This window comes from Anolis carolinensis, chromosome 1 (assembly GCF_035594765.1).
Source record: "Anolis carolinensis isolate JA03-04 chromosome 1, rAnoCar3.1.pri, whole genome shotgun sequence".
NCBI lineage: Eukaryota > Metazoa > Chordata > Lepidosauria > Squamata > Dactyloidae > Anolis > Anolis carolinensis.
The window spans coordinates 84,755,186-84,780,662 of NC_085841.1; the positions used below are offsets into that span (position 1 = coordinate 84,755,186).

A 25,477-nucleotide genomic window follows, 5' to 3' on the forward strand; every position below is an offset into this window, starting at 1 on the left:
CACGCCCACCGGAAGCCCCCCATTGGCTGCGTGCTGCTCCCTGGCCTTGATTGACGAGTGGCAGGGAGGGGCTTGTGTGGGCAGAGAGAGATAAAAAAGGACAGAGGAGGAGAAGCTGTAGGGGACATGGGTTTATGGGTCTCTCTGCCTTCTCACGTGGGGTTGTGAGAAGGAGGAGGAGGCGCGCCCTGTGTTGGGAAGTGAGGGCCAGGCCCGTCCTTGGCTGGGCTCAGGGCTCTCTGGGAAGGGAGAACTACAACTACCGGGCTCACAGGGCAGGCACCCCCACACCCTGACAGGCTGGGGATGCAGGGCAGGCAAGGAGAGCAGGAGGGCGGCCACACGGACGGGTGGCTGGGCCTTCCGCTGCCGCCTCGACAGTGCCCCCGCATGGTCTGCGCCACAAGCGACCGCTTAATTCGCCTTAATGTTGGATGGCCTCTGTTTACAGAGAAATAACAGAAGCATAGTGAACAAAATAGCACTAGGGACAAGAGTTTCATGGAGTATTTGTAGAAGGCTGCCCCTAATTTGGAAAATTAATGAATTGGTGTTACTAAATCTAAAGAAAATAAAAATGACCTCATTTCTATCCCGGGGCAATTTTAAATTTTCCAACATTTCCAATGGATAAAAAGAAGTGATACGAGACTGTCAATTGCATTAAAATACTGTGAATTAAGATCTCAGAGACTTAAGAAGACATGTTTGATATAAAATCCATGGGTATCAAATTAATTATGGTACTTCCCTTTCTCTCAGTTATCAGTTAGGAAATGATTAATTTCACAGCTTATGTAATAGAGTTAATACAGATAATCACCAGGGAATTTTTATAGTATCACAGCCTCTTTTGAATGCATAGGTATTCCCAAATGCTTGTAGCTTCATTTCAATGGATACAACAAGTATAATAGATTATAAACTGACATTAGCCTGAAAGGGATTTGCTTTTTAGTGATAGAGAGGGCAAGTCTGTAATGAATACATTTAGAGTGCAATCCTATCCCTGATGTATGTGTTCTGTGCCTAAGCAGACATATTATGAAGTATAAAGTTATCTCTATGGATCTTGTTATCGATATAACCTGAGTGATATGCAGAGATAGTTATCTAGAATGTCCTTATCTGCACTGATTTTATGATTATGTAATTTATCACTATTTGTCAATTTACACACTGAAATTCTAGATTTAGTTGTGCTTTGTTAATTGAATTGTAAGCTAACCAATTTCACGTGCTGATTTTTAAGAGATTTGAGAAAATGTAGCATTCACACTCCAAACCCTATTGCACGATTACATATGTAGAGGCAGAAGGAACTGGAGCAGGAAATTGGGCTTGCTTTAAATTGGCTCTTAGGATATGTTGCATGTTTTTGTATGCAATGTGTGGTTTGACCTCAATTCCTGTTTCACCTTTTAGAACTCTGTGCCATATTACATATTATTCTACAACACACATTCAATCCTCAAAGAAACTTTTTGGGAAGTATGTGACACTGTAGCAAGTAAAAGGGATTTGTGAAAAATTATGTATTCTGCCTTGCATAACCCAAGGTCTTTCCAGGTAGAGCAAAAGTCTCTATTGGATACAACACAAACTTGAATTCAAACAACGGATTTGTGAGTTTTAGCTCCTAAAAAGAGGAGTCTGTGCTCACAGGATTGTTTATTCTTTTATGTATCAGGTAGTAATATATTGCTATATAATTATGCTTTTGAATATAATTATGCTATCTGTTGTACCACCTGTTCTGTTGTCTGTGATTTCTTTGTTTTTGGAAGTGAAGACTTCCAAGAATAATCCTGATATATTAATGATTTTGATTCTATTTCATTTTATTTTCAGACTGATCTCCTTGTTAAAACTAATCTCTCTGTGATTGTGATTTTAAGGCTAGTTCTTTGAAGGGGAGTGTGTGTGTGTGTGTGCATGTGTGTTGTTTTCAAGTACAAATGTATAGATAAGCTTCGATGTACCAGTACTCACTTGGCTCTTTTTTCCTCTGACTTATTTGTAGCTTAAATTTGAATTGGTATCTCATTAAAGAAGTGTTCAGGGCACCTTCCAATGAGACATGAGTTCTAGCATTATGGACACGAGTCCAACTAAAGTCTCCAACCATCTCTCCCCTATCTCTTTCCATGCAACTGGGATGTTTCACTTCCCAGAACTCCTGGCTTGTCATTATGCAAACCAGGAAGGGAGGTTTGAAAACAAGCTCTAATTTGTGGAAGCCAGTGAACAAAATAATCACATATTGTATTGTCAGCTTCATCAGTAACTGACTGGATTTTGTTCTCAACTATGATTCCCATTTCACAACCCAAGAGCGGGGGAAAGTGAAATGAAGTCCTGATTAAGCCTTCTTCCTGATTATGTGGGAGAAAGAGAGAGGAGGGCAACCTTATGCACTTTACACTAAGCCCTATCTTATCATCACATATTCTGGTCAAAAGACATTTTGTATAATGCCAAGTTTTAAACTTTGTATGTATCCTCAATTTGCTATAATACGATAAATCTAAATAAATCATCACATGAGCATAATGAAGTAAAAGCGATGATAAAAATTAGCATCAATGCACATTTCATTGAATGTGTGAACTGGAATAACTATCTGGTGCAGTTCAAGGTTCTGTGCTGCATAGGCTCAGAGTTTCTGTCAAATTTTCAAGAGATTGAATTGTACTTTGAAATTATTATTGAAAATTTTGAAATGTTTCTCTAATTCCTCTGGATGTTTATATTTTTATAACTTCACAATGTCTGTTCAGATAGTGATCTTAGCATAACACAGAGATGGTGTTTGGCACATAAAACCCTCCAGGAATCATAGTTTAATTCAGTAGCATACTGATTTATTCTGGTTTTGAATGCCTCTGAAGTTCTTGGTGGATAATTACATAGTGGTTCTTGTTTAAATCTTTCTTTTTCTTTCCTATATTAATACTTTCTTTCCTATATTTCTCTCTTCCTCCTTCCTTTTCTCGTTTCCTTCTCATGGCTTTCCCTTCTTGTGTTCTATTAAATATACATATGTACACATATAAAAATCATATACTCCATACCCTAGTTATCCCCATTTGTCCTCGTTCAGCATCTTGCAGCCCCATCAGCCCTCTCTCCTTCAAGGCCATAAGCTGTCGAAATCCAGCAGACAGAGCAAAACTCTTTGGCACGACACCTGATGTTCGACGTAGGAGGACTACACATTCGGCAGGGGTAAGCTCATTAGTGATGAATAGGCTTACAGCAGTAGTGAAGTAATGTTACATAAGATGTAGGCTACATGGTCTGCTTTGATCTCAACAAAGTAGTTTGATTAGACAACAAGCTATGTGACAGAACTGAAGCTTGGAATAGCCATTTTTGTACTACAGCTCCCAGAATACCCCAAGTTGTAGCACCACCTTATTGGATAGAGGAAGCTGGGAGTTATAGTACAATGTGTAACTTTTACCAGCTCTGAATGAAGTATGGAATTCTGTATTGCTTCCAGACAACAATTGTGTATTCACACAGTCTTGAACACATAATATTAGGATATTTCACATGACTTTTATTTTTAAATTTCCCGTTCTTCCCATTTCTTGCATTGTTTACCTTTCCAAAACAGATAAGAGGAGGAAAGATGGAACAGAAGCACAATTGCTGTTGAGTTCATCAGTACTGTTAGGAGTTGACTTTCCAGAAGCACACTTACATTACTGAGACATTAGAACAGCATTTGGACCCGTAATTTATACTTCCTTATCTGGTTTATATGCTTTGAATGCCTACATAATATCTAGGATAGTGAAAATGTGGGAAAACTGCAAAATTTTGGTAACAATGTTTACTAGAGTGGGATACAGATGCCTAAATTTGGAAAACTGACATGTCATTTAGAAACCTGAAGTGTAAGTTCATATAACCTTGTGATTAAATACATGGTCTTTTGATACTTTACAAATCATAATGAACAACATTTCAAAGAAATCTTTGAGAAGTTTTCTCAAGACTTCTTTGGAAGGTCTTAGAAGAAACAATGACTAAGATACAAATGTAAACCTTAAAAGGGAAGACTAGATTAATGAATGCATGCTGAGTTTATATCTCTGCTTGTAGAAGGGAGTGACAAAAAGCAGCATTGTGCCAGTGAGGAGGACTTCTTTCTACTGTATATCCCACTGCAGGTCCCACCATCACCATGAAAAGGAATTACTTTTCTTCCATTTCTGCTGAATAAAGCAATTACATCAGAAAAATGATAGAATTGGATCACATTCTGTAAATTAATAGCCTAGGGTCTTATTTATTTTAAATAGAGGGCTAACTGAGATTAAAACCAGCTCTTACTGTGCATAAGATATTATCACATTTAATAAGGAGGTTATCTTTCTATGGGTGTTGTTCATTTTCTGATTCAGAAAGTGTGAGGTATTGCTTAGTGTGTTGTAACGTACTGATTTATCCTATTTACTGAATTTTAGACTAACAGAAAAGAAAAGGAAAAGGGCCTTTCGGTGACTAATCTGTCATCTGGCAAAAAGAGAGCTCGTTCACCTTCAGCCTTCAGAAGTAAATCATCTGCTTGGTGAGAAAATCATCTGCTTTGAGTGCTCTTTTCTTCTTAGAAAAAAGTAGAAATTGAAATAAAATGTTTACAGTAAAATAACTACCCTGCTCTGATAATGTTTTTAAACCTTGGACAATAGATATCAGTGGGGCCATATCAATTTATCTCAGGCTTGAAGATATTGATACAGACCGGCACATCAAACGTCATTGTGATTCTTTGTATTCTGCCTATATTTTTTAAAGTTCACATCTTTCATAATATATTATACAACATGGCTAATTGTAGACCACGTTGTGGGCAACAAGTGAGCATCCTTCCCATATCATGTCAACCAAGCACAGGAATCCACTTCCAAATGTTGAGATTAATTCATTTTATTCTACATGTTCAGATTTCCCCAAAAGTAGGTATGATGGGATTCCTTGTACTGGTTATGCATTAAACTCATATCACTCACCTGGTCTTTTATTTTTGCAATCTCTTCCTTGGTTTGTTCTTGGAACTCAGTGTGACACTGAAATGAACATGAAACATAAAGGAGACAAGCTCCACATGCTAATTGATAGTCAACTGTTTGTTCCTTTAAAAACCCATATGAGAAAAGGTCTTCAGGGGTTAAAAACAGAACATAAATACAAATCTATTATAAACAAAAAGAAACAGGACAACATTCAATTCATCATAGAAACACCCAAGTTACAATATTTTTCCTAGCAGATGCATATATAATATTCAAATATCTGGAGTTATAGACAACATTTTCCAAAAAATTGAACTATTAAGTATTTAAAGGAACAGAGTCTACAAATTGTATCATTTATATCGATTTCAGGTTGTCATGCAGGAAAAAACCCAATGATATGTGCTGAAATCAGTTGCTAGGGTTATTATGGTTTATTATAATCATTCCACATTGCTTTGATATTAAGGATAGTTTGTCCAGATCTTCATTCAAATCTGATGGGAATAGAGATTTCAATTTTAGGATCCATTTCACCTTTTTTCTTCAAAAATTGTATTGTTCATAATAATCTCTATTACCCCAAAACAGAAATCTGTTCGGGAATGCTGCATTTCTTCCAAGTGACTGACTGAAGGAGCTCCCACCCTTTTATTTTTCAAATCGGAGAGAAATGTCTTTATTTTTCATTTCACAAGAGTCTTTAGCCTTCCCACATAAAGTTTCTTGCATTTGCATTCTATGGCATAAATCACATAGCTACTATTACATGTACTGGAGTGAGATCATCTTCTCTTCTTCATACCTCTTCATTTTTCTTTTATTTTCTGGGGAGAATGAATTGGTAAGAAAAATAATGCTATAATCAAACCCCAGTCAAATGGAAATCACAATAATAGTATGCTTAATATTATCATTACTGTTCCTTTGTGGTTCCAATAGGCATGCCTCCAGGTCTTTGCCTTTTTTGCCTGGGACACCCAGAAAGCTAACTTCACCACAGGTATCATCTAGAACCTCCTCTGCTCAACCACGCCCTCCTTCCCCTGGCAACATCCGGCCTGTCAAAAATGAACGCAAGCTGGAAAATGAGAAAAAAGATACACGGCGGGAACCTGAGAAGATCATGGAAGAAAAGAAAGACCAAGGAAAAGCAACCCCAGCTCCCAGCATCGTTGCAAATGAAAACCTACCTTGCAATCAAGAAACCACCCAGAGTAAGATCTGGTTTGCCAGTCTTCTAGTATTTTTTTCTTAGTTAAGAAGCCTGAAACATTGTGTTCATGCTACAAGTGTAGGTTTTCTGGTACTTATTCATTGGATAAGATTCTGGAAAAGCTAGATCCCTCTCTTGATCCAGAAGAGACCTTCTGATATTCTTTTTGTTGTACACATGCCAGCCTGCTTTATACTGGAACATTGTTCCCCCTAATCCAAGGATCAGGAAAGCACAGCTACTAGGCCTCAAAGAAACATCCCCAGGGGTCTTTTTATGATCCTGAGATACAAAAATGTTTGGAGAAATATACAGGTATAGTTCCCAAATATCTCTAGGACAGTGGTTCTCAACCTGGGCCCCCCAGATGTTTTTGGCCTTCAACTCCCAGAAATCCTAACATCTGGTAAACTGGCTGGGATTTCTGGGAGTTCTAGGCTAAAAACATTGGGGGACCCCAGGTTGAGAACCACTGCTCTAGGGGATGTGGAGGCAATTTAGCCATATTTTGGCCCCCATCCCAACAAAAAGTATCTTGGAAGATCTAATCACTTCCTCTAGTACAAATAAAATTTCTCCTGGGCCTAAGATGGGGGTGGGGGTGGGGCTAAATACATAGCCAGATTGCATCTACCCATCCTAGAGGGGTTTGAGGGATTTAGAGACAAGAGAATTTGTTGAGGAGAAGCCCCCTGAGGTCACCCACGGACCAGTGCAGTGCCCTAACCCCCTGCAGTTGCCTACTTGTTCTGATCCAACATTGTCTAACTGCAGCAGTTCTCCAGAATCTCTGCCTGGGGTATTTCTTAGATGTTAAATATGTTACTTTTGAGAGGTATAACACTCAAGAATTCCTTCCACCAGCAAGTTTTTCAAGAACAGGTCCTTCCAATCCAACAGGGGTTTCCCTGTAGTGCTGATCCATGAGCCCTTCACAGTTTTAACTACAATGCCATCACATTTTATGACATCTCTCTTATTTCAGAAGTTGTATATATGTGGTTTATTGTTGTTATATGTGAATATGTGTCCTTTAATATGTTGTCCAAATATGCCAAATGTGGGAGTGTTGACTGTTTCTTTCCTGTTCCAGTTGCTCCTACAGTTCTGCCTTCTGCTCCTTCTGCTCCTTCAGCGGGTTTGCTGTCTCCTGTCTCTAGCAAACCTTCTGCAGGGACAACAGACCCAGAAGAAGCGACCAGGCTCCTTAGTGAAAAAAGGAGGCTGGCCCGAGAACAACGGGAACGGGAGGAGCAACAAAGAAGAGAGAAGGAAGAGACTGAAAGGTGTTGTTTCCTAAATTGAGAAGATACACTTTTGACATATCTCATAATATATTTCCATATGTTACAGACTCCAAACTTGGAGTAGATGGGAAAATGAATGCACTGGATCCACATCTTGTCTTTTGTTCTGCAGAGTTGATCTGCTGTGGCTAGTAACTCCAGTGTCCTTGGAATTTAATCTGAATTTTAAAAGAGCTATGCCAATTTCTAAATCATAACCTGAAAATAGGTGAAGTACCTTAGAGAACTCTTTTAAATCCAATCCAAATGCCAGAATTGGAACAGCCATTTGGCAATGGAGGCAGTGGTTACCACTGCAGTTACTGCAAATTGTAGTGTCTGATCCGACTGCATTGGAACTGGCTTTTCCTGAGCCTGAAACTATACAATAGGGTTGATCCAAATGTACAGCTGGATAGGCATGCAAAGCTGCAGTACATGAGAATGCAGGAGGGTAGGGTGCACCTTTTGGCATGCCCTTATTCAGTATTTCCATGCTTCAGCTGTTCCCTGAAGCATCTGAGTTGGAGAGCCAGCATGGTGAAATGGTTAGAGCACTGGACTATGGCTCTGAAAACCAAGATTCAATTCCCTACTCAGCCACAGAAACCCACTGCATGACGTTGGGTTAGTCATTCTCTCTCAGCCCCAGAAATTGCCATGATAGGTTTACCTTAAGGTTGCCTTAGAATTGGCCTTAGTTGGAAACAACTTAAAGGCACACAATGACAATAAACATGTAGGAAATGCACATTGGTTCTCATTTATCCTGGGGGGAAAAATCCAGTTTCTGAAACCGAAGGAAGACTTTCATACCATTTGCTTTAGAGGGAAGAGGGGAAACAGCTATTATTTTTACTATTTTGTTAGAACTGCTGTTTTCTGATATTTATCAGTATTTAGGGTTGGCAAAGTTTATATAAAGTGTTTGTAAATGTTTGTTTAATAATTATGTGAATTGATTTTAAGTTTTAATACATACTTAGTTAATAGGTTTCTTAAACTATTAATGCATGTTTATTTAATCAATTATTTTGAAAGTATTCATAGGAATTCATTTAATACCGGTAGGCATTTATATTAACTATTAATAGGTATTTTACAGGTACTTTAATGACACATTGCTATTCATGTTATAGGTTTTTCTTTTAAGGATTAATAGATATCAGCATTTAATTATAATTCTTTATAGGCATATATCTAATAGATGTTTACTTTTATTTATTCACTTCTGCCTCAATTCAAAAAAGAACACAGATATGAGAATATTTTTTACAAAAACCTTACCACTCTGCCCATTGATGTTTCCCAGCTCCGCTCTGGACATTTGTCTGATGCCAATCTTTGGTACCCACAGGCAAAAGAAGGAAGAATTGGCCCAGAAGATTGCTGAAGAAAGGGCCCGCAGGGAGGAAGAAGCTCAGAAATTGGAGGCTGAGAGGAAACAAAGGGAAACAGAACAAGAGCAAGAGAAAGAAGAGCAGCTGCGTCTGCACCGCTTAGCTGAAGAAAAAGAGCAGAAGGACAGAGAAGAAATGGAGCAGCTTCAAAAACAGGTATTTTGAAGTAGAAAGGGTTTCAGACAACTCTCTGACTTATATTGCTTAAAGATGTGCATACAATTTAATGGACTTCTGGATTCATTTTGAGATCTGCTCTTTACCAGTCTTGTTGGATCAATGTACTTCTAATGAGATTTGGACATACACTACAAGCTAGCCCACCTTCTCCTTTCCCTTATTCAAAGGATGCATCTACTTTGTAGAATTAATGCAGTTTGACTCCACTTTTATTCTGATGGCTCAATCGTATGGAATCATAGAAGGTCTTTACCCTTATCTGATAAAGAGTGTTGGTGCCTCACCAAACTACAAATCCCAGGATTCCATAGCATTGAAACATGATAGTTGATATCAGATTGCATTGATTCTACAGTGTAGATACAGTCCAGGTCTATCTGCATCAAAGAAGATAATGTTTCCTTGGATAACAGTAAGAAAGGCTGCTGTCTGAGTAGATCATGAACAGGTCTACCAAGAAGACTGCACTGATTATTGCCTTAATTTCTGATATGAGAGTTTATAAACATATCGCTTCTAGAAACTCTGGTAATTTGCCATTGATCCATCAGCTAGTCTTAGGGGACAAATGCTTGTTCTCCAGTTTCAAATAGTAGTAGACCATCTATGTTTCCCAGTCCTTCTAAACATGAGATCTCAACTAAGAGACAGGGTGTGGCATAAAACCCTGCCACTGCATTCTGACCTTGGAAGTGATAACTGTCTGACATAGATCTGATCCTTGCAAGTGTTATTTGATACTACAGTGTTCCCTCACTACTTCGTGGTTCACTTTTCGCAGATTCGCTGTTTTTCAGTAAACTCTAAAAGACTATTATAAATCATAAAAAATTACAATTTACAGCCTAAGGAAGGGAGGAAGGAGAAGCCAAAAGAAAGGAAAAGGAACCCAAGCTGCAACGGGAGGAGAAGGAGGCGATTTATCAACACACAATTGGTTGATAAAGACTTAAAATAATGTACAACTACTAAAATAATGTATAAATATTAAAATAAATATTACATCCCTACTTTGTAGATTTTCACTTATTGCAGGTGGTCCTGGAACCTAACCCCCGCGATAAGTGAGGGAACACTGTATACAGAAAAATGGTTTAAAATTCAACAGCATTTCCCCATCTTATTCTCCAACCATATATCATGTTAAAATGCATCCTTGCTTTTGAATTACTGTACACCCTTTTATAAAAATGCAAATAGATCCCAAGAGGGGATTCCCACACCTATCTGAAAATATTAGCAGCAGAGGAGGTGTCTTTCCCAGGACTACAGCAAAGGAAGGAAAGGGTCAAATCTCACCAATCCATGCTTGATCCTATTAACTATAAGCCTCTTTCATGTCTGATGTAGCTTGCCTTTACAAAAACCAACTCTACAACCTTGCTTCACAGACACAAGAAAAGTGAGATGTGTCAACACTTCTTTTAATAATACATAGAAAAGGGGAGGGATGATTTAATCTTATCTTAAATATACACAGGAAGAGTAAATGGGGAACACAGGTATTTTCATTTCATGATTGGCAGCATATAGAATGAAATATGCAATCTGTTCAATGGTTTAAGAAACAGAAGTAAGAAAAGATGGCATTTCATCTGCTTTTTGAGAGAAAAACAGCATGGTATTTTCTCTGCCCTATCAAATTGCAATTTTTAGAAACATAATTCAATGAAGCTTGAAGTAGTATTCTTTGGAAAAAGCAGACCAACTTACCAATGAATTTGTCACATCATACTTGTATGAAATGCATGCTTGTATGATTTCGGCAAGTGGACACAGAAGGAAACCATCAGGCAAAATGTCTTATGCAGGTAGAGGGATACTGTTGATATCTCAGAGAAGATAAATCTATGCTTACCTTTGCCTGTGTTATATTTTAGAAAGAAGAGGAAATGAGGTTACGAGAAGAGCAGATTCGGGTAGAACGTGAAAAACATTTCCAAAGAGAAGAACAGGAGCGCTTAGAAAGGAAGAAGGTAAGAGAAAAGCATATACAGATGGAGAACATGACCTTACAGATCAATTGGGAAGTTTCCCTTGTTATAGGTGACTCCCAGGCTAGTAATTTTGCACATTCTTTTATTTCTGTCTTTTGCACAATATGATTATTGGGAAAATACTCTGAATGCACATATCCCATCTTATCTTGGAAGCTAGATATGGTCAGCCGTAGTTAGTGTTTGGACTAGACTACCAGCTGCTGTAGACTTTTTCAGAGGAAGGCAATGATAAACCATCTAAAAAATCCCTTGCCTCATAAAGCACTGTGAAATTTATGAGCTCACTCTAAGTGAATAGACCACTTGAAGGCACACATACAATGTTTTGTGCAAAAATATTTTGCAAAATTACAGTGTTATGTCTGAAATATACATGTTGACAGGAGGATACTAGGAACTGCAGTTCCAAAAAGTGACTTTTCTAAGCTTTGACTCTACCAGCAACTGCTGCCGTTGCTGTCACCTGTGCTGTTGATTCCTGAGACCAAAGTAGACCTGTCATTGCAGGGCACTTTATTCTCCAGCAGGTTTGGAGGGAGGAAGAGGGAACATGATGGAATGGCTGCAGTCCAAGATCATCAATCTGAGACTTTGCTGAAGATGTAGATGCTTCAGTGGGTGTTCACAGCATTTATTGTAAAATGTCCAGCCATATTTAAGATAGATGATAATAAATAATGCTTCCTGTCTCTCTGTGTCTCTCTCCTGTAGCGCTTGGAAGAAATTATGAGAAGAACTAGGCGAACAGAAGCTGCAGAAAAAGTACGTAACTCGGTTTTATTGTATCTGATAAGAAAATGTTACCTGTGTATGTGTCTGTATTATTCCAGTGATGCATCTAACTTGCAAATCAATTCATTTTGCAGAAATCAAATGAACAGCAAAATGGAGAAATAACAAAGGAAAGAGGTATTACTTCTTGCCATTATCCAGTCAAACATGAACCTGTTATTCAGAACATGATCTAAGTAGGAGGGAATTTTGGAAACTGGTAACCCAGATAAATGGAATAAAATATCATATAATGTAATATAGCAGAGCCTGAATCCACAAAAAAAAATCTGCTGCAATAATGATACATCTATGGTGAAATGTATAATTGGGATTGCAAGCTTTAATTGGTTTAAATGGTAGATTCATAAACTAGAAGTGTAGATAATTAGTTGGTTGGAGGTCATTTTTATTTGGCTAGGGCAAAATATTCATATCTGCCATGAGTCATTCTGTGTGCGAATGCTCAGTGGGAATGATAAGGACTTTCATTTGCATTTTATAAAGCTTTAAAATGACAGAAAGGCAAAAATTATCTGATGGTTTTTGAAAAAAAGTGTGAAGGAAAGATTTCATGCTATATTGTTTTGCAAATCCATGAGGTTATTACTAATTGAATATTAGATGCTTCATTGAAGCTCTGAGAAAAGCGAAACCTTTTCCAAGCTTAATTAGTTCTAAAACTCTGGAATTGCTTTTTATTCTTCCCTTGGACTCTGAAGCATGCATTGCCCTAAGGGTTGAACATAGGAAACCAGAAAATGATGCAGGCTAGTTAGGGATCCTGGGGGTCAAAATAAAATAAAAAATGTTTCCAAGCTTTGTTAGAGCTGTAGTGTATCTAGTTCCTTATTTTCTATGCCAGTAGTTGACCAGCAGTTAAACTATTGGGTTTTGTACTACAGCTCCTTCAGTACCTTACTAGTGAGATGATTTGTAGACCAAAATATTGGGAGAGTCAACGGTTTACATACCATGCATGTACTTTGGCTCCTTGGACAGTGCTTCTCAATCAATGTGAAGAACAGATTCCTGCATATTCATAATCAGCCTCCATACATCTGGAAATATGGTGGGAGCAGAGGCTTGTTCTATTCTGAACCTGGATGTGGTTCCAGGCTTCCTTCTAAACTTTTATATATATATATATATATACACACACACACACACACACACACACACATACATACATACACACATACATACATACACACACACACACACACACACACACACACACTCACATACAAAACACTGACACACACTACTGCTATCACATAAGCTTTAATAATGATAAATGATGATACACAGTACAGAAGCATTCCAGTTCTTTCACTGATGGAGTCTGTCATCCCATCACAACCAATAGTAGAAGTGGGCTGGTGATTCTATCCAATCTGTCAGTCCAGTTCCCATGGTTGGATATGGGGAGCCCCTTAGGTCAGAGGAAGTTTGAACCATTACACTTTTCTACAAAAAAAAATGGTCAGGAAAAACTCACAATTATCTGAATGTGTGGTGAGACTGAAATAGATCATTTCTGTCAAATAATGCACAGACAACTTGTATTTTTCTTCTTCCCTGTCAGCAAGCAGCCCTACATCTCCGTTAAGCCCCATCATGGGCTCTCAGGTTCAACATGTGCCAGAATCTCCACGCAACGGTGAAGTGGTAACCCATACACATGTGCTCATATCTCATGAACCCACAGTCAACCTAGACAGGTGAGAGACATGAGACTATTTGAAAGCACAAGTTTGTTTAATAATTCCTGTTTTTTTAATCAAGGTTAAAGGATATCGAAGCAAATCATGCATGTTTCTTTCAATAACATTTTCAGCATTATTTATTTATTTATACCCCGCTTTATCTCCCCTGAAGGGGACTCAAAGTGGCTTAACATAAAAGCATCAGAATAACAATTAACAGTATACAAATATGCAAACATTAAAACAGGATTTGCTGTGATCAAAAATTGTAGCCCGCAATAAGCCAAGTAATATTTGAAATCATCATTTGTTTCCTAGTAGCTAAGAGCATCTTTAAAAAATTAATAAGAACTTTAAAAGTCCCTTTCTTCTATCCGTAGCTTGTCAGTATTGAAAAATGTTGCAGTTGTTATAATAATAGGCAACAATTGAGCCATAATGTTCATGTACTGAAAAAAGCATTACATGACCCCCAGCATACCTCTGATTTTTAAAATCTTTTTAGCATCAGTAGAGCTGGGCAGGTCACACACTCTCATCCCCAAAAACTTCTGTGGTAGGGTTGCCTTAGGGTTATCGTAAGTCGGAAATGATTTGGAGTCAAGCAACAATTGATTTTAAATAGCATCCTTGGACAGTATAGCTGATCCTTCATTGCAGATTGAAACATATTGGCTAAGTCCCCTTGCATTTTCAGAATACTATTTATGCATCAATGTAGTTACAGTGGATCCCATAATTGTGAAATGGTGTGCGCAGTGAGTGCCAAGGATCACCTGTTCATTATGGGCAAATACTTCCTTGTCCACTAAGACAACAAGAGTTCAGGGGAACGTGTGCTAGCAAAACAATGGGCTGTGCTAAGAACTGTATGCAGGTATGCAACCTCTATCTTATATTAGAATAATTCTCTGGTGAGATTCCAGACATTATAAACCACAATTAAAACAGTTATTAGCTTGAAGTAAAAAAATAAACTTTTTATTAAGCACTACATAAGATCTTCTGTGTAAGATGTAAATTAACAGTCCTAAGAGAAGCTGTGTCCACCACCCCTGAATGCTGACAATCTTCTATATATATAAAAGGATAAAGTTGTTTGCACAGTGACTATAACAACAAAACTAAATGTCCCAGAAATACAAAACTTGGCAACACAATGCAAAAGCCTTGCCTCCCGGTTATAACAATACAACCACACCACAAAACCACAATCCAGACCCACAAAACTCACAACAACGCATCGTGACTATAACAACACAACTAAACGCCCCAGAAATACGAAACTTGGCAACATAATGCAAAAGCCTTCCCTCCCAGTTGTAACAACACAACCACACCACAAAACCACAATCCAGACCCACAAAACTCACAACGCATCGTGACTATAACAACACAACTAAACGCCCCAGAAATACGAAACTTGGCACACAACTAAACGCCCGAGAAATACAAAACTTGACAACACAACGCAAAAGCCTTGCCTCCTCTCTGCCCAGAAGGCCAAGAGCAAAACGGAGAAAAAGACCATTGATCCGGTTATATTTACCCTCCTTTCTGACCAGTGTGTTCTTATCAGCGAGCTCAGGATCGGAGCAGAGAAAGGGAACAGCATAGGAATAAAGGAAACACTCTATTCATCCACTCATCTATCCATCCACTGACCCACTAATAATAAACACCAACACAGGCAAGAATCAGCCATGCACTGAGGCTACAAGGCCATTCAGTGCTCATCCAGCTCCCCAATCCCTACATTCACACTTGGCCTCCAAAAAAACAATTACAATAATAACAATGACAACAACAACAATATGAATCAACACCATCACAGGCAAGAAGCAGCCAGGCACTGAGGCTGAGAGGCCAGTCAGTGCTACACTGGGCCTCCAAAAAAAACAATACAGTAGCATCTAACTTATCCAACCTTCATGACCACTACAACAACAATAATAATAAACACCTACACAGGCAAAACAAAAAAAGGGCTATTGTACCACAATAAAAATATAAACCGCACTCAGCAGAATCAGATATCACGATTAACAACAAACCAAAGACAACAGGGATCTCAAGCAATTATCAATCAACACAAAAATTGAAAAAGGTAACAGACTTCAAATACTACTACTAATGTGAGTATAAAGAAGGGTGGAGGTCACAGCATAAATACAACCTAATGTACACTGACCAACACCACCAGACGAAGCCACAGCAACGCGTGGCCGGGCACAGCTAGTCTACATATATATAAATGTAATGGACTGGGGGCCTAGAAATAAACAACAAAGCTAAATGCCCCAGAACCACAAAACTCAACAGAACCCAACGGCCTTGCCACTAGGTTCCTACCACGAAACCGAAAATCTACAACCGAACTGAGACCCAAAACCCCCCCAAAACCGGGAAAAATGATCTGCGCATGTGCCAGACAGGAACTGGCACGCATTCAGCACACACGCCACCCTCAACCGTCGCTTGCCGATCCCCGCCGCCATCTTCCTCAACATCCCCAAACCACCCTGCATGAGGAAAAAAACAGCCACTGGAGCTCACCATTTCTTCACCCCTTTTCTCCACTGGAACTTTTTTCTTGCCACTTCCCCCTCTGAGGATGCCACCACGGACCTAAACAGAAAGGTGCGCTTCACAGTGAGGCACCCAGGATACTCAGGAAGTGGGAGGGGACGGGCTGGGGAGCCTTCAGAACCGAGGTGCACTGCTAAGGCCTGGCCCCCACATCCTCGGCAGGAGGGAAGGCACGAGCTGGAAGAACAAAGAGGCCTCACAATGATGACGGGGGAAGGAGCGGGAGGGCGGGTGGCTGAATTGCAGGGACAAACATTGCACCCTGAAGAGGCTCGGGAGAGGGAAGGGAACGGGCCAGGAAAACAAGGTGGCCTCACAAACTCCATGGCTTAAAAAACAGCGACGACAGAAGGCAGCGGAGGGTAGGCAAACAGCTTAATGACAAAGAGGGCAATATCTACTCAACAAACTGGACCGAGAGCCAGCTATACTAATAAAAAAAACCAATACAGACCACACCACAACCACCAGTTACCAACCAGGCATTTGTACAACTACACATGATCATACACAGCATCCACAATAATGACGATGCAGAAGAAAATAACAATACTAATAAAACAGCAATACCATCATACAGTTTGCAAATGCCCCAACTGAGCATCCAGGCCAGCCCCTCAACCATGCACTACACAATCCTTGCAGACAGCCATCCAACCATGACACAAAGGCCATCACCATTGCTACACACAAAGACCCTGTATTGCCTCGCCAGTTACAACCACAATCAACATGCAACCACACAACACAAACCTCACTATTAACACACCACAGCAATCCCTACCTCCCATGTCCACCACAGCCAAGGCACATACACACCTACACACACAACCACAGGACTATACAACAAAAACCACACTGCAATACTATAAACACACATTTACTAAATATGTCTACACGCCACTCCTACAAACCACCAGTCACCAACAGGACAATTCTACAACTACACAACCTACACATGACTACCCTTCATATTCCACCCTCCTGCAACACCATAATAACAAGAACTGTTAAATCACACTTACCAAAAACAGACATCAAGTTTAACCACACACCAAAGACAACACTGATTCCAAGCAATCATCACTCGAGACAAAACTTGAGAAAGATAACAGACTTCAAGTACTACACCAGACTATGCCACAGCAACGCGTGGCCAGGCACAGCTAGTGTTTCATAAATTGCTCAAGCAAAAGACACCTTACATTATTTCTACAGCATAAATATACATCACTATATGTAACCTTGCTGGTATCACAATAATGGTTGATGTCCTTATGCAGAATATTCAGGGCCCAAAAAGTGTTTCAATTTTATGCTTAATTTTTTTTAAAAAATATAGAGAGCAAGACTTTAAGAGTATGAATAGAACAGCAAAGTTACAGATCTTCTGCTGTTTTGTAAGAGTTGTTGTTATTGTTATTTTATCCATTTATATCCTGCCTTTCTCTCAACTCACTGGAATTGGATCTCAATTCTTCTTTTGGTTTTCTGTAATCCCAACAAAGTAACTCAGCATGACTTAATAGTATCAGTTATCTTTCAGAAATTAAAAACATTCATTTGCAACATTTCTGAAATGATATAGCCACAACCAGGCACCAGGAGTTTAAAATATGTTGTTGACTTTTTGTGTGAATGTGAACTTGCATTATTTGCTATGGCTGTAGTGGCTGGTGGCTTTCATGTCAATATTGTGGTGAACTTCCTCTGGGTTTCAATCCAAACTTTACAGGAACTGCCCAAGTTGCTGAAATCTATACACAACATAGGTTCAGCATCTTCAATAACCTAATCTGAAACAGATTCACTGTCCTATTGACATGGAAATGCTTTGGTGTCCATACTACATGTAGATTTCCATTTGGGTACAGATCAACAGTGCTAATCCACCTACCCATTGTGTTTTCCTCTCACTTTGGTTAGAGGGAGTGATTGCAGCCATGAGCTCTCCTACACTTTTCCCACAGGACAGTTGCACTTTGTGGTTGTTGGAAGGTGCCTTTTCTGGTCTGCAGCTCTTCCTTGCAGCTCATCTAAAAGACATACAGTGGGGAAAGCACCTTTCTTGCTGGCTGAAAGGAGAACTAGCTTCTCCTTCACATTGGTCAAAGATGTACTTCGTCAAAAAGAGTTGTATAGTGTGCATTCATGGTTTGTGAGCTCTTTTTGTTCAAACATCACAGTCTTCTCCAACAGATGTCCATAAATGGGTACCCAAAGTAACAGTGGCAACCAACTTGATTATTCCACTACTCAGTCATAACACTAAATTAATTCCCTTAAAATAGAAATATATGTTGCATAGCAAGAAAAACTCGCAGCTGCCAAAATTTCATTGTGCTTCATATTAATTAGAATGTACCACCTGTTGCCACTTTTTATCTATGCATATAACTATTATCTGTCTGTTCAAACTGAACACCAAGTGATGCCAATTATGACTATATTTTCAAAATCCTGTAAATTATATAGACACCACAGAGGATAGTACTTGAAAAGAAACCAACTGGGGGTCCTAGTAGCCTAAAATAAAGCTGCATATAAATAAAATGTGCATTGATATTTGAATTATTTGGTTGTTACATTGCTATGCAGTGCCTTGATTACCATGTTTTAAGTGCTAGAAGTTTTAAGTGCTAGAAGTTAATTAAATCTGCTCCATTAAAGCCTGAGAAATCTCTGCAATCCAACTAATGTACAGTAGAGTCTCACTTATCCAACATAAACGGGCCGGCAGAACGTTGGATAAGCGAATATGTTGGATAATAAGGAGAGATTAAGAAAAAGCCTATTAAACATCGAAATAGGTTATGATTTTACAAATTAAGCACCAAAACATGTTATACAACAAATTTGACAGAAAAAGTAGTTCATTACACATTAATGCTATGTAGTAATTACTGTATTTACGAATTTAGCACCAAAATATCACAATGCATTGAAAGCCTTGACTACAAAAATGTGTTGGATAATCCAGAACGTTGGATAAGTGAGACTCTACTGTAGTTGCAATTTTGTCCAAATATTGTATCAGCAGTGCTTCCAAAGACCTCTGGCAAAGGTTTTTCTCAGCTCTGCTGCCTCTTATCCATTCAGTTCTGGGGAGGGTGACAAATGGCCACTCCGATGTTGTTACATGGCAGTTCTCATTTGCCTGAATCACTGGCCATGCTTGCTGTGGATGGAGGAATTCAGTCCAGCAACATCTGGAGGGCCACAAGTTGACTGTTCTTTCTATGATTAGATATACCAGACGTTTTGTTTGCAGTCCTTGTGTTCTACTGCTCAGATTTGGGTTGTATCCAGTGGTGATCTACCAAAGAAAGAAAGGTACATAATGAAAATTATTAGTGGAGAAGGAAGGCATTGATTTTTGTTCACCTGGTATTAACTCCTAGTTAACATTACGAGGGCTTCCTTCCAAGTAAAATACACACATAATGATACCCCCTTTTGTAGGCTGGATTGGAGCTGAATTCCAAGTTTGCAAGAATTGGTGACTAAATTAAGACATGATTCAATCACAAGCAATATTAAATCCCATTGATTTCAGCTGGAGAAAGTGCTTCATTATATGATATCTAATCTATGCTACATTTCCGGATTCCAGTTTTCATGACCCACAATCATTATTCATGAAATAGCCATGGATAATGGTGAGGCAATAGTGTTCATTAGTTTTTGTGCTAGGTTAGGACTCGGGGTGACCAGGGTTCCAACTCAACCATGAAAATCCTTACCAGGTAATATTGAGCAAATGACACTTTTTCAGGCTTCAAGAAAGGTAATATCTGACATCCTCTGAATGAACTCAAGCAAAAAGACACAATAATATAGTTGCCAAATAGTAAGAGTTGACTTGAAGGCATGTAACAAAGCAAGCATTAAAAGAGCAAAATCACATGTAACTGGTTTCTAAGGAAAAGTTAAATGTACTTAACTTTGCTTGGATCACACATAAATATCTTAATGGCATCTGTACTGCAAATAAAATGATGCACCTATTAAGGTTCCGATAAGTTTAGCATGTATAATAAAAACTCAAATTAAGAATATCAGACGTTCACCAATAAAATCGTTTTTTTCAATCTCATTCCATTACTCGTTTCATGTTTTTCAGTAATCTTAACCCAGGAAAACATCCAAATGAAAATGGAGTCACTATGCAGAATGAAAACTTTGAGGAGCTCATCAACTTACCCATGGGAACAAAAACATCCAGATTGGATGCCATGAACAACGAAGAAAAGGAAAGTGCTGCCATTCCTTTGACCCCCATTTTGGCCTTTGAAGAGAAGGGGACACTAGGGCCGTTGCCACAGGTAGACAATGTTCAGACACATCAAACAGCAGGTATGTTTGCATTTAGCTGCTTTAAAACATCTAATTTCATATTGGAGCAAAGTGTGGCATCTCAGCAGAATCTAGCAAATGTCTGGCTATAGTTTGTAAACAGTTCCAGAGCAAGAAATGAATTACTTGTGCTCTATATTTAAAATATTGATTTGATTTTGGATCAAAATACAACCTAAATATGAAATTAAAAAGAGCATGGGGGCCAGAAGATCACTTTCACTCAACTTGAGGTTTATTGCATCAATATGAGACTATCAAATGAATGAATTCAATGAAAAATGGTTCCAAGCATGAATGTCTTATTTTAACTATACAAGCATGTGTTTATTAAGAAGCCAATGGGTTTTCTTTATAGGGAAGTAAGATGACAGGTCTGTCTTTTTGACTTTTTGAGATAGACAGACAGGAAAACTTGTTGTATCTTTAATGATGAGATTTAGTGATGGACCACTAAAGGATTTTTTTTTCCATATTTTTAGTTCTTCCTAGGTCATTTAATATCCAAGACAGGCCTTTTCCCAACAGTATATGACCCAAAAGTTGATCAAAGTGTATTGAGAACTACCCAGAGGGTAAAAATGGGGAGAAATTGTAGTAGGATTTTGGGTGGGGGGTTAAAGTGGCTTTGGGGACTACATTCAGCCCACAGCCATCTTTTTCCTTATCCCTCCATTAGAAGAATGGTGGGTGTCGTTTTTGTGAATTTCTCTCTTATAGCTTCCATACTGTTTAAGAGAGAGTCTCACAACTTTTCAGAAGAGAAACAGAGACATAAGGGAGGAAGACATCTTCCCACCTCACTTCCAGCATTGTAAACTTCCCTCAAGCAAAATTCAGTTCATAGGGATGCAGGTTCTAAGCTATTGTTGTTGATAATGATAAAAGTGCACTTTACTGCAGTTTTTGCCCTCAATAAAGACTTGTTATCTCTACTAATTTGTTGTTTCTTTCTGTTCCTTGTAGAAGTGGTCTGATTCCCACTAATGAATTACCAAAGGCAAAGTAAAGGTCTCTGGCACAAGTGGAATTCCTTCCATTCTATGAAGGAGTGTTGTCCTTTTCGCACTCTTGAATTTTCTACAGATTGCTTGGACATCCCTGTGTTAGTTTGTTTTTTAAAGACCATAGTAAAACCAGCAGAAGAATTTATCGGGAATAGACTTGGATTATCTTTCTATCAAATAGATCTCAACACTAGGAAAATCATGTTTCATCTTTCATAATTTGCTTTTATCTGGCAAGTTCCTTCGGTTAGCATAATGGCTATTTTCTGCATTCCTGAAGAGAGAAAAAAGATTAACTGGATTCTAACAATAATGAGTTGATTACTGGGATAATGGACCTGTTGGTTTGGTTTTGAAGGTGGGTATTTGGTTTTTAAAGGTATAATGTAAAATCAGAGCTGAATCTTTTTACATTTTACTGATTGAATACTTGAAAAGTAAATGCCTCAGTGCTCTACAAGTAGGGCTACTGGGGTGTTGTTTCTTTTATTTAAACCTGTTGGTTTAAATATTATTGCAGAGAACTCTTAATTATGGGGGCAAAATATAGGCTTCTGTATCAGGTTCTTGTAAATGTAACTCCTACATGGACATTCTGTATATTTAGGCATCACTACTGTCTTCTTTCATTTGCTCTTGAAAATAAAATAATATGACAGGTTTTAAAATGTGAAAAATCGAAAGCATTATTTTTTCATGGATGAAATGAAAACCTGTTGTTGTTCTAGATAATGTATTTATTAATTTTGTTCCGTACAAAATAAATCATAGAAAAATGTGATAAAAACTTAGTTTCTGTTTCATAAATTAATGCACTTTGCCAAGAAAACTTCAGTTGATTACTTTCATGAATCATCTCCAAATTTGAGATGACGAAGAATATCTGACATACAATGTGTACAGCACACGAAAGGTGTGAGATTTCAGGAGATTCCTAGTACACCAAGAACAAGGTATTTTTAGTAGTATAGTGAATGCAGAGCATACTCTGCAGGTGATAATCACAGCAAATTAAAAATAATGGGGTTTGAATCCTATTGTGTATTTATGAATGCATAACCTAGAGTTAGACACTGGTGACTATATTCACTATCCCTGCATATCCCCTAATTTAGGGGACAAATGGGGATCATAAAAGTCCTCCAGTCTCTACTTACTGGACAGCAGCTGCTGCAGTCAATGAGAGTCTGTTCACCTGTCACTATGGAATATATTTATGTGCCACGTTTAGTACAGGGGTCCTTAAACTTTTCAAGCCTAGGGCTGGTTCACGATCTATAGTTAAAAAAACTATAGGCTATAGTTTTTTAAAAAAACGTGGATGAATGCACAGTGCACATGTCTTATTTGTAGCCCAAAAAAAAAGAACGAACAATACAATATTTAAAATGTATGTCAATATGGTGATAATATAGAGATAAATGAGTCAAACTTGCCCTACTCAATTTATTGATGCTAATGCCTTGCCAGCTGCCATAAAGTCAAATAACAGAGACATATATGAATAAACCATCAAAGACCATGAGTCAATCTAGAATTATACTGAGATGGAATTTGGTCAGAAATAGATATTTTATGTTACGAGTCAGACGCCAGCCAATATAAATAACTCAGTTTATTGCAAAACAACACAAAAGAGCCTATAAAATAACCAAAAAAGGGCTCAAAAACACTTTCTCTTCAGTGTGAAGTAACAATGTCCAAAAAGAAAAAAACCCGAATTTGGGATATAATCCGGATTATCCTGGGAAATAATCCGGATTAAAACAAACTATGCCGAAACGGCTGGAAACTTGCTCCACCTACTCAATGGAGCTTAGCAAACACAAGAAAGCGACCAGCAACAACCCACAGTGACCAGCGGCCACACTGTGCCCCAAAACATCGTTGTGAAGCCAAACCGCGTCTTAAAGGAGAAGTCACAGCCACCACATCCGGTCTGCATCGTTAGGGAGAAGTCACAGGCATCGAATTCCAATCCGCATCATTAGGGAGAAGTCACAAGCTCCGAATCCCAGTCCAAGGTCAACACAAAGAGCCAAAGCAACGGAGGCAAGCCGGCAGCTAATGCATAAAACCAACACAGGACAATCCAGCGCAAACCCACACAATGCCAGCCCCCGTTGCCACTAAAAACCCAGGTTAACACGTCCCAAAGCAGTCTTCCAAATACGTCTTCTGAAACAGAGATCCCGAAAGCGCCCAACAAACACCTTGCCGATTGCAAGGTTACATTAGCAACAAACTTACTTTTATTTACAAGTCCTCCTCCGAACTTGAGCCAGCTAATGCCCTATCCACAGCTGAACCTTGTTGCTGCAAATCCTCATCAGAGCTGGAGTCGCCCAACACCCCACCTCCAGCTGCTGCCCTTCTACGATCTCTCTAGCCAGTCCACCTTCTATCCAAACCCATAACTCCCCAGGATCCAGCTGTGCCATCCCTCAAATGTACCACTGCTTGTGGGTTCCTCAAAAATATCACGGATCTCTTGAACACTAGTCCAATCCATCTCTTCACTCCCAGAGTCCCATATCCCATCCTCCTTGCTCCCAGCCCCACAATCCCCTTCAAAACCCTCAAAGGAATCATCATCAGTGGGTTCCATAAGTATTTTCTGGATTCTCTTCCTTTTTTGCTCCTCATCGGAGCCTTGCTCACGAGTAGTTTTCCTGCCTCTTCTAACACAACTAGTAGTATCTCTACTCGAAGACTCCATCACAACACTTTATTGTTTTTCTGCATACCAGGGCTCCCAAAGCAATGTTTAAAATCTGGTGAGGTGTCTTTAAATAATAAAGATAATTTTTAAAGTTAATTCAAAAATCTGTCATAAAAACATAGGCCGTATAGAATAATAGAGTTTGGGAAACTCCCAAATACCTGCCAGGGTCCACCTGATTTCTCTTTGGAGGGTATTCTACAATCAAGATGCTGTCTCGGGGAAACCTTGTCACATGTAAACACCATCCAAGCTTCTCAAGGTAGTTTCTCCAAGACATGGACCAAAGCATCTCTTGAAGTTCTTACAAGCTCATATTGGAGGCACCGATCTTTCAGAGATCCTGCTGTTCTTTTTAACTGCTGTCAAGTTACCTTCAACTTAGAGCAACCCCCTGAATGAGAGATCTCCAAGTCATTCTACCATCAACAGCCCTACTCAGCCCTGTTTGCAATATGAACCCTTATCCCTTATCTAATGTAATGCTTGGTTTCCCCTTGCCATTCTACTGCCCGCCTCTGAACATCAATAGCTGTGCTCCTTCATCAGGCTGAGGCTAGTAAACGGGCCAGTCTCAGCCAGATGAGTGGGCAGCAGCTTACCAACTAAAGCCTCATTCACAAAGCCTTCAAAACCGAGTGGGAGGTTTTGAAGGCCTTGTGAATGAGGCCAGTTGGTAAGCTGTGCCCCTCCACCTGGCTCAGGTTGGTGTGTGTGTGTGTGTGTGTGTGTGGGTGGGTGGGTGGGTGGTGGTAGTAGTGGTGGTGGTTGTTGTTATCCCGCTTTATCTCCCCCAAAGGGGACTCAAAACAACTTAACATAAAAGCATCAGCATAACCATTTAAAATATACAAATATAAAACATTAAAACAGGATTAAATATAAACAGTATTTTAAAAATCCCAGTTAAAAACCATTAAAACAAATTAGAGTTAAAGTTTGTCAGTTTCAACCTGATGGTAGGGCACAGGCGGGTTTACATGTGTGATCTAACATGCTATCAAATCATATGTGCACCTCACTTTTGGCTATGTAATTTAGCCAAAAAGGGTGAGCATTAAATTTGAGCAAATACGGTATATTGAATGTTTCCACTCTGTGGGCCATTATTTTTTCCCCATATTTATTGACAGATTTTAATTAGAATTTGAATGGATTCAGTTTCTGTTACTTAAAACAGATCATCCCTTCCTGATGATTTATTTCTCCTGTGC

The 25,477-nt window shown here is 38.9% G+C and overlaps 1 protein-coding gene across 8 annotated transcripts in view; it reads left to right on the forward strand.

The window, feature by feature from the left end:
- Positions 1 to 22,332, forward strand: part of map7 (microtubule associated protein 7) — a 116,832-nt gene extending 94,500 nt beyond the window's left edge. For 5 of the 8 annotated variants that reach the window (XM_062968976.1, XM_003223306.4, XM_008114518.3 and 2 more), the window contains 11 exons: positions 3,080 to 3,228; positions 4,479 to 4,582; positions 5,970 to 6,244; positions 7,337 to 7,529; positions 8,887 to 9,085; positions 10,990 to 11,085; positions 11,821 to 11,871; positions 11,976 to 12,018; positions 13,469 to 13,604; positions 20,302 to 20,534; positions 21,501 to 22,332. In XM_062968976.1, coding sequence (XP_062825046.1) covers positions 3,080 to 3,228; positions 4,479 to 4,582; positions 5,970 to 6,244; positions 7,337 to 7,529; positions 8,887 to 9,085; positions 10,990 to 11,085; positions 11,821 to 11,871; positions 11,976 to 12,018; positions 13,469 to 13,604; positions 20,302 to 20,534; positions 21,501 to 21,511 — 1,490 coding nt within the window. In that variant the 3' untranslated portion in view covers positions 21,512 to 22,332. The remainder of the gene's footprint in view (positions 1 to 3,079; positions 3,229 to 4,478; positions 4,583 to 5,969; positions 6,245 to 7,336; positions 7,530 to 8,886; positions 9,086 to 10,989; positions 11,086 to 11,820; positions 11,872 to 11,975; positions 12,019 to 13,468; positions 13,605 to 20,301; positions 20,535 to 21,500) is intronic. The other 3 variants (XM_062968977.1, XM_008114516.3, XM_008114519.3) reach the window with 1 other exon arrangement.
- Positions 22,333 to 25,477: the final 3,145 nt, after the last annotated feature.